Source organism: Lepidochelys kempii, chromosome 5 (genome assembly GCF_965140285.1).
Source record: "Lepidochelys kempii isolate rLepKem1 chromosome 5, rLepKem1.hap1, whole genome shotgun sequence".
Taxonomy (NCBI): domain Eukaryota; kingdom Metazoa; phylum Chordata; order Testudines; family Cheloniidae; genus Lepidochelys; species Lepidochelys kempii.
Genome location: NC_136384.1, coordinates 103,287,602 through 103,306,004, shown reverse-complemented (window position 1 = coordinate 103,306,004; position 18,403 = coordinate 103,287,602). Strand labels below are relative to the sequence as shown.

At 40.0% G+C, this 18,403-nt stretch overlaps 1 protein-coding gene across 2 annotated transcripts in view; it reads left to right on the top strand.

Moving 5' to 3' along the window:
- The window catches only part of SPATA6L (spermatogenesis associated 6 like), a 34,427-nt gene that overhangs the window by 2,760 nt on the left and 13,264 nt on the right, over positions 1 to 18,403 (top strand). The window contains exons 3-9 of one of the 2 annotated variants that reach the window (XM_073345250.2): positions 1,123 to 1,171; positions 1,346 to 1,387; positions 5,510 to 5,634; positions 11,796 to 11,873; positions 13,007 to 13,282; positions 15,028 to 15,139; positions 17,863 to 17,906. In XM_073345250.2, the coding sequence (XP_073201351.1) occupies positions 1,123 to 1,171; positions 1,346 to 1,387; positions 5,510 to 5,634; positions 11,796 to 11,873; positions 13,007 to 13,282; positions 15,028 to 15,139; positions 17,863 to 17,906 (726 nt within the window). The remainder of the gene's footprint in view (positions 1 to 1,122; positions 1,172 to 1,345; positions 1,388 to 5,509; positions 5,635 to 11,795; positions 11,874 to 13,006; positions 13,283 to 15,027; positions 15,140 to 17,862; positions 17,907 to 18,403) is intronic. The other variant, XM_078852674.1, reaches the window with a different exon arrangement.

Sequence of the window (18,403 nt, the reverse complement as noted above, 5' to 3'; positions counted from 1 at the left end):
GTTAGCTTACATGACATTCAAGACCATACCTTTTTTCCTAGCGAAGATGCGCTCTTTGAGTTTCCTTTCTCCAAAAAGGCTGTCACTGAAGTACTGTCCTGCAAGCTTCAATATTATCAGAGGTAGAAAGATGTTGACAAATCGGGTGGAAAACAGAAAAAATCCTTAATCCTATCAGCACGGAGGGATGGGCTAAATGACCTCCTGAGGTCCCTTCCAGCCCTACATTTCTATGGTTCTGTGAAAAGCAACAAAAATTATTAAGGGCTGGGTTAAAAGATGAGTCAGTGGAGATATAGCTGACCACAGCTGCTTGAAAGAAGTAAAATACTAAGGGTTAAATCCTGGCCCTATTAAAGTCAATGGCAAAACTCAAATTGACTTCAAAGAGGTCACGATTTCACCCTAAGGCAGAGGAATCTCTTTTAGGGTGGACCAGCAAATTGTGGCTAGGAGTAATGGGATGAAATTAAGCCAAGTCAAATGTATTTATATTTATTTCATGTTCATAAAATATTCTGATTTTATGTATAGTCTTTAAAAATTACATAATAACAAATAGGATTGTCACCTTAGATTCTTGAACTCCTCTCTTGTCTATATAGGGCTTGTCCTGTGCTTCAAAGTGATGGCAGCCAGGGCACTGATGATGCTTTGTGGGTTGAGGCCCCTGGTTTGATCAAGAACCCTGTATTCTCAAAAAAACCTGTGCCCCCTTTACACTAGCTCTTCCACCATTGCTTCTCCTAGTATAGTAGAACTATACTAATGTTAGTGCAATAGTGGGAGATTTTCTGAAAAACTCTTTAGACTTACTTCTAAGTCTGACTCAGAGGCTACAGTGTGTGAAATTTCAGGTTTAAACAAGTAAGATTTTCAAGACTTTAACAACTTTTTAAACAAATTGTTACAGTACTTTACAGCTGAGATTAATAAACATGTAACACGCAGTAAAATATATAGTATTTTCACAGGTTTGTTTGTTTGTTTGCTTAATGACAGCACAGCATGGCTTAGGGAAATATTTGTTGAATATATAAAAAATGTTCATATAAATGCTAGATTATAAAAATGCCCTTTGTATTATAAAGAACAAATATACTCTGTATTACTTTCCTGTAGGTATTTGAAAGTGCTGTAGACCCTGCTGCTGTAACAGAGATGCTTGAAAGTAAGTATAATTTAAAGAATATTCAGAATGCATGTATAACTGAAGACAGTGTAGTGGCATCAGATCTATCTAGCTATCTATCTATCCTTATTTTTTATTGTTGTGCTACAGGAATATTTTGAATATATCATAATTTTTCAGCCACCTTGACATCATTTATTTGTCTTCTTTTAGGCAATATAACAACGTTTGGATTACTTCAACTAGTATCTTCAGGTAATGGGCTAGTAAATATTTTACAAAATAGCGGTTAATTAGACATTACAAGGAGCATTCCAGTGGGTGTTAACTTTGAGCCTTGCCTCCCGACTTTCTTCCTCTCTCCCAGGGGCCTTCAAACATCTGCTGTCCCACCCCAGCCCCGACTCTGCATATGCTTTGATCATCTATCAGTGAAAATAAGATACATTTTCTGACTAGTGACCTACTGGTTGATTTGTTAGAAATATTCAAATTTTTCTAATTTCTTTCCCCTAATTTTCTCTTCTCTTTCACTGTTATTGTTCACCAATGATATTTAAATGTAACGTGAATAATAATTTAGAGTTTCCATTTAGCAGATATTAGCACTGGCACAATAACAACTTTTTATTGTGCTTTTTATAAGTTAGAAAAATCAAGTGGACACAGGGTGGCAGAATAATCCTGCTCTTTAAGGTAATCAAATATGGAACATTTGTATGTAGGGTAAAATCACTGGCAGTCTTCATTACTAAAATATAGGTAGTGCTCTACCACTAATATAATATATTTTATGCATTTTTATGTTACCGGTTGCTGTGTTAGGAATACTCAAATTACTTTAATTTCTTTTTCCACATTTTCTCATCTCTGTCACCATTGTTGTTCATCGATGATATGTAAATGTAACATGAATAATAATGTAGAGCTCCATTTGCCATGATTTCAAGTTTCAGAGTTAAGCTGTTTTTTGTTGTAGCCCTGCAAAAATATGTAGTTAGATTTTTTTTTTACAATGGGGAAGTTTGTATATTTTTCACTCTTCCTTCACTCAAAAAATGGCTGAAGGGACTTTGCTCAACTTTTAAAAATCCAAATGTAATGCTTGTTAGTGAAACCAGAACTGACTCCAGTTTGTCTTGTATCAGGGTCAGCACCAGTGCAGTGAAACTGATTGCTGCCATGTTTCTATTTTCTAGTGTAAGCAAGGCCCAAGAGGGAGCTCTAGAGAGCCCCTAAAAATGACCCAGCTATAAAGGATCAAGCTGAGAAGGATTAAGAATCTTGCTTTCTTTATTACCTTTTACTGAAGTTTTCTTTCTTTTTGACTTTTAGTTGTGCCACCATCAGAGCTGCAGGCTCTAATATACCATTGCTACAATATGCAGTATCTTTCATAAGGATAAACTGCAGCGTATCCCTCACCCTAAATTTTAAACAAAAATAGTTGATGATTTTCATATGACGCGATACATCTCTCTGTGTTTTTCCCAAAGCTTCACCAAGTTCCCTGAGAAGCCTGATTGCACATTCTGCAGGGTGAGAACTGGCAGCTGCTCATTAGACAGAAGTAAAGGCCAGATTTTCAAAACTTGCACAGTACCCGGTAGCTCCCAGTGCGGTCATTCAAAACGTTGAACACTTTGAAAATTTTACTATTTCATTTATGTGCCGACTTATGAGTTAAGGTCTTTGAAAATCTGTCCCAAAGCCTTTTATCAAAACCAATAGGCCATACATTGTCTTTGGAGAAAAGTCTGAAGTTTAAGGTGTTTTAGTTCAAAGGTTGTCTAAGGGTATGTCTCCACTGCAATTAAAAACGTGAGGCTGGTCCATGCCATTTGACTTGGGCTTGTAGGGCTCGGACTAAGGGGTTGCTTAATGGTAGTGTAGATGTTTGGGATCGGGCTGGAACTCAGACTCTAGGACCATTGCAAGGTGGGAGAGCCTCAGACTGAGTCTGAATGGCCAACAGCCCCTGAGCCTGAGCCCTCGTGATCCCACGTCAGCTGGCATGGGCCAGTCACAGGTGTCTAACTGCAGTATAGACATATACCCTAGGTGGATAAGGTTTTGTCTTTAGTCTCATTATGAGTGGGCCAGGGTCCTTGTATCTGAATGTCACAGAACCCATTCAAGCAGGAGAGTAGCAGCTTTTGTGGCAGGCATTCAGAACATGTTCTTATGAGAAATTTGCAGGGCTTTTACTTGGGGTTCATGAGCTGGTATTTGCTTGACACTGCAGCAAAGTTAGATTTCAGGAAGGCTGTGCCTCAGTCAAAGTTTAGCAAATGGTGTGTCACAGTCCATCTCCTTGTTAGTCTGCTATCCTGGGGAAGCAATGTGATGAAGGAGAAAAACGAGTTGCTTACCAAAGTGACCTTTGTCTCTGAATATATACCTTATATAATGCCACACTGACCCGCTCTCTGCCCCTCTGCTTCAGAGCTCAATGTCATGGGCTTCTAGAAATAGAGAAGAACAACAGGATGGTTAGAAAGATGGGGATATTTATACTCTAAGTCAGGGGAATGCTGGACTCAGCAGTACTCAAAAAGGTTCCATGGTTGGGTGGCTGGGTGTGTGACTCCTGCAGTGTGGCTGTCTGGAGGGAGTACATTCAAAGAACAAAAGTTACTTCGGTAAGTAACCCCTATTCTTTTTCCTGTCATCGCTTTGTGATGAAGTAGTATCTTTTATTGGACCAACTTCTTCTGGTGAAAGGGTCAAGCTTTCAAGCTACACAGCGCTCTTCTTTAGATCTGAAGCAGGTAACCAAGTGTCCAAGATAAACACAAAGTGGGGCAGGTTGTTAAGCGGGAGGGGTACACACATGCTATAGGAGCCCCTTAAAATGAAGTGGGCCAGAAAGGATTAGTTTGTTAAGCATAAAGAGACCGCAGCATGTGTGAACCCTTTATGCTTAACAGTCTAACCTTCTATTGCCCACTTATGCTTAACAGTCTGCCCCACCTTGTGTTAAGCTCAGATGCTCTGGTTACCAGCTTCAGACCACAGGAGTTCAGTATAGCTCGAAAGCTTGTCCTTTCCACCAACAGAAGTTGGTCCAATAAAAGATATTGCCTCTCCCACCTTGTCTTTCTCATATCCTGGGATCGACAGGGCTACAACAACACTGCAAATCACTTTATGACGACAGCTATACTGAACAAACATAAGAATGTAAATATGATTTTTATAAGCACATTACAAACATGTCTTGTTTGATTTTATTTAAATAGACAATTAATTAGGTGAATTAGTAGTTTGTACAGTGCTTCAGAAAAGTAAAGCTCTCTCTAAATGCTAATGAGCTAAATCCTAGTGTTACAAGGATATTGAGAAAACTCCCAGTGTACATCTGTGGGATCAGGATTTGGCCCTGTATGGATAGACAGATATATGGATAGACTCTGCATATTCTGGAAGGGCCATGCTGTGTAAAGGCAGACTCTTGAATGCTTTCTTCTCCTAATCACATCAGTGAGATTGATGGTGCTCTGCTCCCCTAAACTTGGGCCCTAATAAAGGAAAAGCAAAGGACAGATTTTGAATTTGGTGTGCTCTCTGAAGTTGCACTGCTTTGGAAATTCCCCACAATACATGTGGATTGTATGTCTCTGAGGTTATGCAGTCATTCCGATCCCAAAATAGTTTGGGGTACCGGTGACAAACTGTGTGTAAAAGATGGCATCAAGCTCCAGTGTTGCTGTGCTAAGCCTAATCTTTCATTACAGATGGAGGTGTAAATGGACTCTCTCCCTTCTGCCTCCTTCATTTCACTTTCAAGATAGAGACATTAATCAGAAGCAGAGTAGACAGCGCAATGGAAATGAGACTAACAAGTCATTTGATTTAAAAGCAGTTATTTTCTCAGTCCCTGAGACTAAAAGTTTGACCTTACTGGAGCCTTTCTCACAAATTAAAAATGAGCACACAGCAGAACAGAGAGTGTTCACTGATTATCAGTGTTTCTGTTGTTTTCATTACACTGGCTGCTCAGGGCCCAAACTGAGGGTCCCCCAGTTACCATTTGGAGCTGGGCAATATACCAAAGAGGAGCAAGGTGCCGCTGTCTTGAAAGCTTCTTACATCGAGCCCCAAAGGGCTTGTGCGCCTCTTCATACAGATCTCAAAGCAGATCTACAGGGGATACCACCCTTTGTGGATTCCCTGTGACACTCCTGCTGGAGCACACCTATCCCAAAGACCTCCTGTACTTCTGACTGAGTCATTCCTGATGTGGAAAGAGGGACAGGTCTCTTGGTGAGCCAGGTAGGGCTTGCACACTCTGCGAAGGGCTTGCTATAGAATGTGTGACTTCTAAAAAAATATTAACCATCTTGGAACCAGTTCTTCCTTTTTTCACTCTTTCAGTGGGAGACTATCTCGCTTTTTATGAAGAGAATACTCGAGATTTTCTCTTCCCAGAGCCCAAGCTGACTCCTGTGTATCCTGGTGTGGAGAGAGAGTTACTAATGAAAACGTCTCCTAGTTTCCCAGTAAGTTGTCTCCAAATGAGTGTTTGCCATGGGTAGCTGAAAAGAATAAAGTGGGAGAGGTCTGGCCCAGCTGGCTAGTGTAACAGGGCATGCTACTTTGTGAGGATCTCAGTCTGAGACATGAATTTGTACGGCTCTTGAACAGAGAGACATGCTCAAGTACCTTGTCTGGCTCTGTAGTGTCCTGAAAAAAGTACAAGGCATCAATTGACTGAAGATTAAATCTACTAGCCAGAGGCCAATGTAAAAGATGGGTGAAGGGTCTCAGCCGCAAAGCTCCCATCCTCAGCTGCTGTGAAAGGGCAGGGTGTTGGGTAAATTTCCAGGGCACTGCTCATTGACTGTGTTTGGGGGCACTGTCTTTCCTAGCCATTTATACACACGCACACACATACGTACATGCACGTACACACACATGCTAACACACACACACACACTCTCTTTCTCTCTCTCTCTTCCTTAGTTTACTCTTCTCCAAATCATCTTTTTTTGGGGGTCTTCTGTCCTTGTAAATATGTCCAGTGCCTGTCTTTCCTGATGCTCTTAACTTTCTGAAGCAGAAACAGAAGAATAAAACTGACAGAATTCTCAGCAGTTTCACTGAGGCTGATTGGATTATGCAGTAGAAGCAATAAAATTGACCAAGGTTTTGTTCATTTCATTCCGTTACTGCTTGGGAAAGCTATGAGCTGCAATATTCTGCTGGAGCAGTCTTCCTGCAGACTCAAAACTGCATTGGTTCACATTTAGAAAATTATTTTCAATATCATAAGGGCTAGGTATGTAATTATTTTTAAATAAAACATTAAATTCTGTATAAATTGCTGGCTTAGGTTTGCACATATCAGGAAAATTTTTCTACTCACCAGGCAAGTTCTGCCTAATACAGAGAGAGTTTAATGGCACCATATAAATATATAACACCTGAGTTACTGGTGTACATTTAGTCCAGTTTTCTTTGATGAGAATGGAATATTATAAAACAATGTAATTAATATCAGCGACGTGTGTGTTAGGTAGGTCAAGGGCAGATTATCTGGAGATGATCATGTTGAGTATTTTGATGTGGTGTTGAAAATCTGAATATTTTATTAGCTTGCCACAGTAATGAGAGAAGAATAATTTCTCAATGTTAAGGCAGTCAGTGTTTCAGGTAACCAGCCTGTGAATGGCTTTATTAACCTCAGCTTCCTGATGTTTCCTGTAATTAAGATGAAAGAAAGTAAATTACCATTGCCTTGATTGAGAGTTTAAATTCATATACACATTTACTTCATGATGTTCTGTTCTTTCTGTCATTCTGATTGTCTGTTGAGAGAGTCAAAAGTGACATCTACTTCAATCATGCAATTCAGTAAAACAAGTCTAATTCTGCTCACCTATTTTCTACTAACCAACCTGCCTATGCACATCCTGATATTTTTCACAGGGGAGAAAGGGTCAAACTATGATCCACTCTAAAATCCTGGTAATTTAGCTAACTCATCACTTAGAATATTAACAATACCCACTATTGCAGCAGATTCTCTTTTTCATTATATCATTACTGTCTCAGTTAGTAAGTCTACTGGTACTGATGTTGTACGGCTGCCCTTCAGATCTTCTCAACTGCCCTGTAGGACTAGTGCTGGAACTTCATTTATAAAGAAGTATTTGGACTGCAAGGATTGAATGTGTAAAAAGAGCCCATTGCATTTCTTCATGCTAAGATTTCAATGTGGGCAAAAAATAGAAGGCAGCATTAGATTTAATTATCTAAAGTGGAGCTCCAGTAATACTAGCTAAGATTACAGAAGCTAATAGCTAGGTTTTGATTAATGTTGTCTTATTAAGACTAATTCTGTTAATTATTATAATACATTACTATATTCTTGATACCACATTCATCTCTTTTGTTGTCATCCTTAATTTTTTCAGTGTTCTAGTCCATGTGACATTCTAGGTTTATCTAACTACTCTTATTTGGTGTCTGCCATGTCTGATTGTTTCTGTTAACAATGTATACATTTTTCAGTTTAGCTATCTTGATTTTCCAGGTCCAGTCTTGTGCTGTTTATAATTTTCTGCAGAGTACATTGCATTCTTACTATAATTGTGACATTATTTACTGCAATAGTCTAGATTTTCACTGTTATATTCATGACTTACTACTAACACAGTGGCCTTCTCTCACTCCCATTTATATTTTTGACAGGATGGTTTGATGACTTACAAAACTGGATGAGTAAACCCTTTGTGTCCTAGCAAAGCAAAAGTCAAAAGTCAAATGTACTGCGCTGGGCTCTCCAAATTTTCGGTCACATTGCTAAGTCCCATATTATGATCCTGACTGACTGAAAGTCTCAGTTCATAATTTGAGTCTATTTTTGTACATTATTTGAATTTTATATTGATACTATATGTTACCTAAGGGATCAACCTGCAGGCTGACTCATGTGAACACTTCACTCATATGAGCAACCACATTAAAATAACTGCAGCCACTAATATGAGTAAGGCATGCAGGATTGGGCCCTGAATGTGCCCTTTCCTTCCTTTACTGCATTTCATGTGATCCATCTTCATAGGAATTTGTGTGGCCAGGTGGACTTTCTCGGAACAGAATCTCTGGAGCCTGGGATTTTGATCTCATGCTGTTGTTACATTGCTGTAAATCCATTGAGTTCACCACATTTACTCCTGATTTACAGCATTGTAAGTGAGAGCAGAATCATGTCCACTCTGCATTTAATCCAGTTGACCCCCTTTGTGAGGTTTGGATTTACTGACAACTGAAATATCAAGAAGTAAAAGTAAGCATCTTCCTAAGTGTAGCTGTTCCTAGGATTTCCCTACAGAGATCTCTCTGTCCTAAACCCAGGCTCCCTATGCTCAAAGCCTCTGTCACCTCCTTCAGATATAGTGTAGGGTTAATGAGCCACATCTGCCACAATGACTTAGCAGGAATCAAGCAGCATCTCCCTGAGGGGTCCACCGTCTGCCAACGGGGTGAATCAACAGAAGAACCTTGCCACCACATTACAGTTTTATACTCCTAGACTGTCAGACTGTGTAATAAAGAAAAATACCTGTTTTTCAATGCTTTTACAGTTGACATAAAGCGTTTGTAATATTTAGAGATTAAATGCAGTAAAGCTAGGCTAGTGCAGCGTTAAGGTTGCACAGTTAAACCCTCAAATCTGGAAGTGCAAAACTTAAGTCCAAACATGCAACCTTAAAAACTGTTCTACTGTGGAAGTGAGCTGTAGCTCACGAAAGCTCATGCTCAAATAAATTGGTTAGTCTCTAAGGTGCCACAAGTCCCCCTTTTCTTACTGTGGAAAGTGACTCTGTAAAACACTAGTTTTTTAGGATTCCAGTTTATTGTCTTGAAATTAATTACATCTTCAGTGTCCTCCTGTTGGGCAAAAATTCTAGTCACTTGTCCACTGGTACCTAAGAATTCAGCTCTGGCTTTTCAATTAAAAAGTGGTTGATCCAGTTGTGGGACTGTATCTCTTTCTCTTAAGTAAATTAAAATTAAATACTGTTGTTGCTGTGGTTGTCTAAGACATTTCTCTGCATTCTGCTTGTTCAGTTTTATGCTGCTGTGACCAGGTGTCCCATTTTTATTCTCTTATTTTCAGTGTGTCTGACTCTCACTTGGTGTCATGTGTTTTATTTGTCCCTCCTTTAACATAAATGTAAATGCCACTGCCTCCAACAGTCTGAGACAATGAATCAGAACTGAGCGTATGTAACAATTCATTTAGAAACTGAGAAGAAAATTCTAATAATCAATAATATTAAGTGAAGTGTCCAAGTGGACTTCTAGAAATCTAGATCTGACAGTAGGGCCTGATCCAAAGCCCACTGAAATAAATGGAAACACCTTGACATCAGAAGCTTTGGATCAGGCTATACAGAGTAGGACAAGTGAAGTGCTCCCTTAGTGCTACTTTTTATAACTGTGACTGAATCTGTAAATGTTCCCTGTCAAGCCAGAACAGAATAGCCTGATGGGACTGGAAGGTCTTCTTCTCTTGAGTCATTTACATGTTTCTACATCAAGTCTTGGCATGTGCTTTGTTGCCTATATGTGCCTGGGCTTGTTTAGTTCAGTTAAATTCATACAAAGACCCATGTTCTCCCACTGTAATGCAACTGAACAATGAAAATGGTATTTCCATCAAGGTCAATATGTCCTGAAAGCAGGTGGCCTGGTGATTAAAAGCTTTGTTAAATGTTCCTGCACTCTGTCATTTGTTGCAAATTTCATAGTATTTAAATGTAATTTTAGAGACAACAACTGACAACAACTCTCCTTTCCCTCCTCACTCAGCACCTGGGTAAAGTGGCCTAGCAGATAGTCAGTTAGTACATTGTCATAATGGGTTGATTCTTCTTTAGTCACTAAGCCACTATGTGGAGTAAAAGCACTGAAACAATATGAATGCTGATTTCTATAGCCTGGTGAGGCTGCTGGCAACCAAATATTCAATAGCAGCTTCAAGCAGATACATTTGATTTTTCTGCAGTGTTGGCAACACAGTCCCAGAAGTTCTTGCCCCTTCAAATTTGCTACCCTAAAGGAGTTCAAAATAGTTTTCAGTTGGCCGTTAGTAGCAAGTGTCGTTGACCGGAGATTGAACCCAAGAATAAAATGTGCCTGAATGCATCTTGTAATCAAGGAAGCCGCTCACTGTGCTAACTTGATTATCTGGTTGTTAATTTTGTTGTTCTGATCCAGCTAAAGTCGTTGTAGTTAAGCTAAAAGTCATGACGGGCTGAATGGATTTGGGGAGACATAACATAACTCAGTTTTGAAACCGACTAGATTGGAAGTTGAATGTCTCCCTCTAGGGCTAAATTGTGCCTCTTAGAGGTGAGAGTGATGTGAGGGAGGGGGAGAACTTTTGGAGAAGTGTGGTGAGCAGCAGAACTTGCTGCTACACATTTAGGCTCTGACTACACTACAGAGCTTACAGCGGTGCTTACAGAGGTGCAGATGCTCTAAGCCAATGAGAGAGTGCTCTCCCGTCAACTTAATTACTCCAGCCCCCATCTGCGACGGTAGCGCTGTCCACACCAATGGTTAGGTCCGTGTAACTTATGTCGCTCAGGGGAGTGGCTTATTCACACCCCTGAGTGACATTAGTTATACCGACATAAGTGGTAGTGCGTAGAAGTCCTCATAAAGGTATAGCCAGTGCTTCCCACACAGGTCCCTTGCTTTCAATTGCTGCCTGTCCACAGGATAGGGCCCTGACCTGCCTTTCTCCTGTGCAGATGCACTTTCTCTAGGGCTTTGAGCCTAGCAGGCACTGCTAGCTGGTACTACCCTTACACTTTCTAATACCTTCAGAAAGTTTATGGCTTCCTGCTCCCTCTCTCGCCATCTCAGTGCACAAATGGAGGAGCAGGTATAATTTGGTCCTTAATGTTTGTACAGTTACCGTGACTTCATAGTTACTGCTTTTAAAGAAATCGGAACTACATTAAATGCAAATTCCAAAGTGATTACAAGTTAACAGGTTGTGTTTGTTAATTACAGATTATAATTGTCTTTCTGCAATATTTGTCACCCTTTCACCTGCCTTGAAAGGAAAACTGAAATATAGATTCCGTTTTCACAGTTGTTTGGAGGGTGTAGTTTGGAGTATGAAGGGCCCTTTAGGAAGACTGGTGTTAGTAAATACAGCTGTTAAACAAACAGGAAAGAGCTGCCTGCCTCCTCAAATCTATAAAAAGAATTATTCTCCCATTTCATCCCAGCTCTTGCTCTTTGAGGAATGGGATATCTCTCTGGGATTGTGTTAATGTCTTACATATTTTTCTACATTGTTGGCCTCAACCATCATCTTTCCCCACTTTGCAAAGATTAGGTCCATAAAGAGGGTCCGTTGCCTCCCTGCTCAATATCGTGTTACCTGAATATGCAATCTAAGAGCACTTTGCTTCTTTTTTCTGCCATATTACATTGCAAGTTCATTCTCATTTTGCTGTCTGCTATTACCCCTTTTTGGTTTTAGTGTTTCCTCTAGTCACTTCTGATTCTGAAATAAAGATTAAGAAGCTTGAGGAAATGTTACTGAATTAGAGGTGCTGTTGCTCATCTCTGTAAAGCTGTAACACCTGCACCATGACATTTTTAGTGATTTCACCTCTTTATTATTTTTAAGGGAATTGCACCAAAAATTGAGTTTTCCACAAGAACAACCATTACTGAGCTTCCACTTCAAAACAGAAAGCAGTTTTATGTAAGTATTTTAATTAAAGCACACAAACATGGACAGAAACATCAATGTTTGATCTAATCTGTCACAGTGCACCCGTCACCGTTGCATTTAAGTACCTCAGACAGAAATAAGAATCACACCGATTCTGCACTGAAAGGCAAAATCTCTTTCTTCTTCTCTCAGTTCACCTGCTATGACAAGGGTCTCATTACTTGGTGATTGTTGTCAGGAGGATGTTGCTGATTATTCTGGAAAAGGGCAACACAAAAAATGGGGCTTGCATTGTCTCCTAAAAGAGGCTAGACTTGGGGTGATCATGATCTCTGGTGGGAAGGATTTCCCTGACCCATGGGCCTTTACTGAGAATGGTTTGCTTCTGGCTGTGAGTGTTTCATTTTTGCATGCTGTTGGTTGCTGTTTCTTCTGCTTGCTTCGCCCCCATCCCCCCCAACATAGCTTCAGTTTTCTCTGGATTGTGCTATAACTAACTAGCCAAGACACAATCTCCAGTGTCATTGTTCCTCTGCACCAGCAGGGTTAAGTACATTACCAGATAATTATTCTTTATGGTCCAAATTTTGCAGTCCTTTCTGGAACAAAGTTCTCACTGAAGTCAAGGGAGTTTTTTCAATTAAAGGTTGCAGAATTTGGCTCATTCAGAATTACTGCTTCTTTGGAGCCAAATGCTCATGTCCTTACTCAAGCAAGGTCTCATTGAAGTCATGACCTCGGGATTTTGATTTTGGGTCTCAATCCTTTGAGCTGCTGAATGCTTCTTTAGAGATGCTCTTAACTCCAGTTGAATTCAGTAGAAGTTGGGATTACTGAGCACCACACAGAGGGCAATCAACATTTCACAGGATCAAGCCCTAGATGAGAAATTGTCAAACAAAGGTAAAATGGATAAAAAAGATAGGCATGAGTCCCTGCTCCCTTCTTTCTGTTATTGACTTTCTGTCACTTCTCAGCACAGTCACAGATTCCCCAGTTTTAATTTGTAGCCACATAGAGCCATAGTCTGCTCTCAGATGTGTAGGAGCCTCTTGTTGACTTTAAACCCTGCTCAGCTGGTTGTCTTTTACAGAGAGATCTGCAAATAGCTTGTCCATGTTTCTGCTTGGATAATTACTTTATGAGACAATTAATTTATCTAGCAGGGCAGAAACAGAATGAGGACACAAAGATCTGCATCTGTATCACCCAGGCGAAGGAGCATTTCCCCAGCACGATGTAAGACAACAAAGAAAAAGGATAATAAGATCTGTAAGAGCCTTACAAGATTATTAAGATCCCGCTCTCCATCTCCAAATGCTACAAAGCACCTATGTCAGCTCTGCAAAGAAAACCAACTGCAGCAGTCAAGGTTAAGCCTGGGGTCTGTTGGATACAAACTGGATGCTGAAACCAGGCCGCCATTTGTTGTTAGACATGTAAGTCTTAAAATCACTGTAGTGAGGTTTTTTTTTGTGTGTGTGATGATATTAGAGAAAATTGGGTGCTCCTGTTATCCTTCCTCAGAAAACTAGATCAAGAGGAGACCCAAAGAAATTAACCAGCAGCAAATTTTAAATGTAAAAAGAAATGCTTAATTGATCTGTGGAACTCACTGCCACCAAATAGCATTGAGGTCAGCTAGTTAACAGATTCAGGAAAAGATTAGACATTTGTATCATTAATAATTACATCCAAAGTTACATTTAGATGGGATAAAAATTATAAGAGACTTAAACCCTCATTCTTTAGGCCATAAACAAACCACTAGCTGTCTGGGGTTAGGAAGAAACTGTCCTCCTGGGGCAGATTTTTCCTTCATGGTTCATCATAAGGTTTCTTCCACCTTCCTCTGAAGCATCCAGTGCTGGCCATTCTCAGAGACAGGACATAGGACTAGGTGGGCCAATGGTGTAGCAAGTTATAACAAACCCCATTTTTTTCTATGTTGGACTTCTTAAATGGTGAATCTAGAGAACATTCAAGTCAGTGGGAAGACTTCCATTGATTTCCCTGGGCTTTGAACTGATGGGGCCTTTCATCTGAAGATCTCAAAGTACTTTACAAACACTAGCCAATTAAGCATTACAGTGCCCATGTGAGGTGTATATGTGTATATATATATATATATATATATATGTATATATATGGAAAAGGGCGAGGGGGGGATTCAAAAGTGCTGTATCTCAGTATTTTTATATGTTAAGATGATGTGCATTGTAGAGAAGCCTAAATTAGATCCTGGCAGAGAGAGACACACAGACAGATCTATCTAAACACCCCAGCCAATCCACTAAATTATCTATGTATCATTTTCCCCAATTTGTAGTTTTACTTTATTTTAAATGGTCGTTTATAATGTTTTAAATTCCTATAGACACCCTGTTGCAATCCATGAAGGGCATATTGTTTGAGTTCCCTGTTCCATGAAGATGAAAGATTTTTTGAGTCCCCATGAAGATGAAAGCATTTTTCAAAACTGTCCTAACCACAAATTTAAAAGAAAACTCAAAAGTTCAAGTGCCACATCCACTACCTCTTCTATAACAAGATGGTGTCTTCATTCTGGTCATTTCCTTATTCTAAAAGCATCAGTAATGTCAGAATTCCCAGTGTTTTTTAGACTAGGGGGTTTTGCTGAAATGTCTGCACTGTGCTGTGTATATTGTTCTCCTCTTTTGTTTATTTTTGTAGTTGTGAAAGGAAAGAAAGAAAGAAAGAAAGAGGGAGGGAGGGAGGGAGGGAGGGAAGAACATTTTTTTTAATTCTTTTCTTTATAGACTGTAAGAAGCTGCAAATATGTTCATGTCCAGTCCTAGTTTTCACAGAATAAAAATAGCAACTTCATATTATTCCTTCATTTTAGATAGTTGTTTGCAGTGTTTCTGATTGTTGTCACATGCTGAATATATGAATAGAGACACTGGTTTTATGGCCCATGACAACTGTTTGTGACACACCCTGCTGTCTAATAACCCTCCATTGGCCTACTTCATTTTAAGTGGTTTCCTACAGCATGTGTGAACCTAGCAATCAGTCCCACCTTGTATTTAGCTTGGACCTCTGCTAACCTTCTCCAGACCTGAAGAAGAGCTCTGTGGAGCTCAAAAGCTTGTCCCTTCCACTAACAGAAGTTGGTCCAATAGAAGATATTACCTCACATACTATATATCTTTCATTTTAGGTAGACAGTTCTAACCCATTTGGTGAAAAAACTTCATCACAGTTACCTTATCGAAATCCAAAACAAAATGTGAGCTCAGCAAGGAATTCGCTTGAATTTCAATTGAAACAAGGTACTTAAAATTTGTTTTTAATAAATTTATTATAGAAGTAATAGCACCATTTATCCTAATTGTAAAGATGTTTGCAAACTATGGACTGCATTCTGCCACTCACATTTCAAAGGGGCTGTTTGCGGAGTGAAGCACTACTTGGAGTGAGTAAGGGGAGCAGAATCTGGCCTGAAATGCAGAAATGTGCTCACAGCTGAATTACAGCCATTGCTGGGGTAGAAGACCATGGCTGCTGTTTTACAGTACACCTCAGTACTGCATGACAGTTTAGCGTGGGAGCTGATTTCTCTCTTGTTTAGTAGTATGCTCTTTTGAAGGAAAGAGTTGTTGTCCGCAGACCAACATTACCTCTTCTTCTCCATTATTATGTGCTACCACTGTCAGGAAGTCTTTTCTCTAAGGGACTTATCCAAAGGCCATTGAAATCAGTAGAAATACTCCGATTGCCTGCAACATGCCTTGGATCAGGCCCCTGAGGCCATGAAATCTATAATTTTTCGTATTCTTTGTTCTGATCCTTGTCACAAGCTGAATATTCATCAAGTAATCAGCACATTGGGCAAAGAAATAAAGCCATATACTCAAAAGGCAACTTCTTCAAATAGTCACTGATAGCAGTGAACTTCTACTTGGAAAAGTGACTTTGTAAACATGCTACCTTCTTACTCAGATATTTCCTTTAGTGTAGTGAGAGTCATATCTGTTGCATTTATTAACAATGCTATGTTTATAGTTCTCTTTGCTTCTGTTAGCCCTGCAGAGCCATCACAGGTAGGACTGAGGATATGATCCTCCAATGCATTTCACCTGGCAAAACTTAAGTGCCGCTAGAGCCTTTCTCATTAGTAATAATTCACAAGATGGAGAGAACTTAGTTTGACATTCAGATCCCCCTCCCTGATCTTGGCAGCTCCTCCTCTCTGTGCCAAACGGATGTTTGAGAAGGAGCGAAGCTGGACCATAATATTTCAGTTTCTTGGTCATTTGAATTAACCTCAACATATCTACTGTCAGGGGTTCTCAACCTTTTTTTTTTCTGAGCCCCCCCGCACATCATGCTATAAAAACTCCACCACCCACCTGTGCCACAACAACTGGTTTTTGCATATCCCGTAGATAAAAAGCCAGAGCTGGTGTCAGTGGGTGGCAAGCAGGGCAATTGCCTCAGGCCCCACGCCTGAGTCCATGAAGCTAAGTTGCTTGGGCTTTGGCCTCAGCCCCAGGTGGTGGGACTCGGGCTTCAGCTTTCTGCTGTGGGATCCAGCAAATCTAACAGTGGCCCTGCTCTCTGCTTTATTTTGGCAGACCCCCTGAAACCTGCTCGCAGCCTCCCAGGGGTCCCCAGATCCCTGGCTGAGAACCACTACACTATGTATTACTTCTGCAGTTGGTGATCTAAAGAGACTAGGTCATCTATTGCAATTCCTTTGACCAATGGGAGGTTTCAAATTACGACTGTTATATCAGGCTGTAGAAAATGTCAGTGGCAGTGAGTTACAGAGGGATCTCACAAAAATGGGTGACTGGAGAAGAAAATCGCAGATGAAATTCAACATTGATAAGTGAAAAGTAATGCATATTGGAAAAAATAATCCCAACTTTACAAATACAGTGATGGATTCTAAATTAGCTATTGCCGCCCAAGAAAGAGAACTTGGAGTCACCATGGGTGGTTCTCTGAAAACTTTCTCTCAGTGCACAGCAATAGTCAAAAAGGCTGACAGTATGTTAGGAACTATTAAGGAAGGGATAGAAAATAAGCCAGAAAATACCATAATGCCACCTTGAATACTGTGTCCAGTTCTGGTTGCCATATCTCAAACAGGATATAGTGGAACTGGAAAAAGTTTAGAGTAGGGCCACAAAGATGATCAAGGGTATGGAATGGCTTCCCTATAAGGAGAGTCTAAAAAGATTAGCGCTTTTCAGCCTAGAAAAGAGATGACTAAGGGGGAATATGATAGAGGTCTATAAAATTATGGCGTGTGGAAAAAGTCAGTAGAGAAGTGTTTTGTTTACCCTTTACCACAATACAAGAACCAGGGGTCACCCCATTAAATTAATAGGCAGCAGGTATAATGCAAATAAAAGGAAGTACTTTTTCACACAGCAACCAGCTAAACTATGGGATTCGTTGCTTTGGGATGTTGTGATGGCCAGAAGTATAACTGGATTCAGAAAAGAACTGGATAAGTTCATGGAGGATAGGTCCATCTGTGGCTTTAAACCAAGATGGTCAGGGATAGAACACCATGCTTGGTGTGACCCTAAACCTTTTACTACCAGAAGTCAGGTGTGCAAGACAGGTGTGGATCACTCCATAATTGCTCTGTTGTGTACACTCCCCCTTCTTCTTAATGTATGTGCAACATGCCTCAAGTGCACGTGACCAGGATTCATCACCAAATTTGGTCTGCTTGGTTGGATCATTTGTTTCCCTGGCCCAGGCTGGGTACTGACGGGGAGTGTGACATGAACGCTGATCCATGCCCCTCTGTATTCCCCTTGAAGCTCTGGTACTGGCTACTGTCAGAGACAGGGTACCGGGCAAGATGGTCTGACCCAGTATGGCAGCTCGTATATTCTTATGCTCTACCAGGAACATTTTTAGTCATCTTGTGATTACGTTCTGAGTTCAGTGCTAATATGTGGATGAACAGTGAAAGTAGTAATGTAAGAGTAACTGCTAATAATCAGTCATTGAAATGTCTTTTTTCTTTTAGCTTTATCTTTTGATAGCTGTGAAGCATCAAATGCCTCAGTTAAGGTAATTTAAAAAATAACTGTAAAATTACATCTCTTCTGTTAGTAGTTTAATCTACATATTTTAAAAAGAGAATTAAATGAGGGGAGTTGATCGCTCAGGGGACAGTAATGGCTAGGTCTGGTTATCTGTAATGGGAAATTATGAGAAAAGCCCTGCTCTGGTTATTGCGAGAAAAAAAACTCACAAATGTATAGAATACAATGTCAAAAAGTTACAGGTCACATTGTTTTCAGAAAAAAATCTTTATTTTGCCGTAAAAATAGGTTGAAACTATTTAAAAATCAGGACAGTTACCCAGACATCATTACACTGGACATCTACAGAGCCAAATTTGTAAAACTCCTTAGAAGAATCTACCGCACTAGAGATCTGGCCAGGGTGACAAAGACCCATGACTTTAGATATCAAGGCTGTGACAAACCGACATGGAAATCTATTATAATAGAAGTCATAGCCTAGACAAACATACAGTTTTAATAATGGAATATGGTGCCATT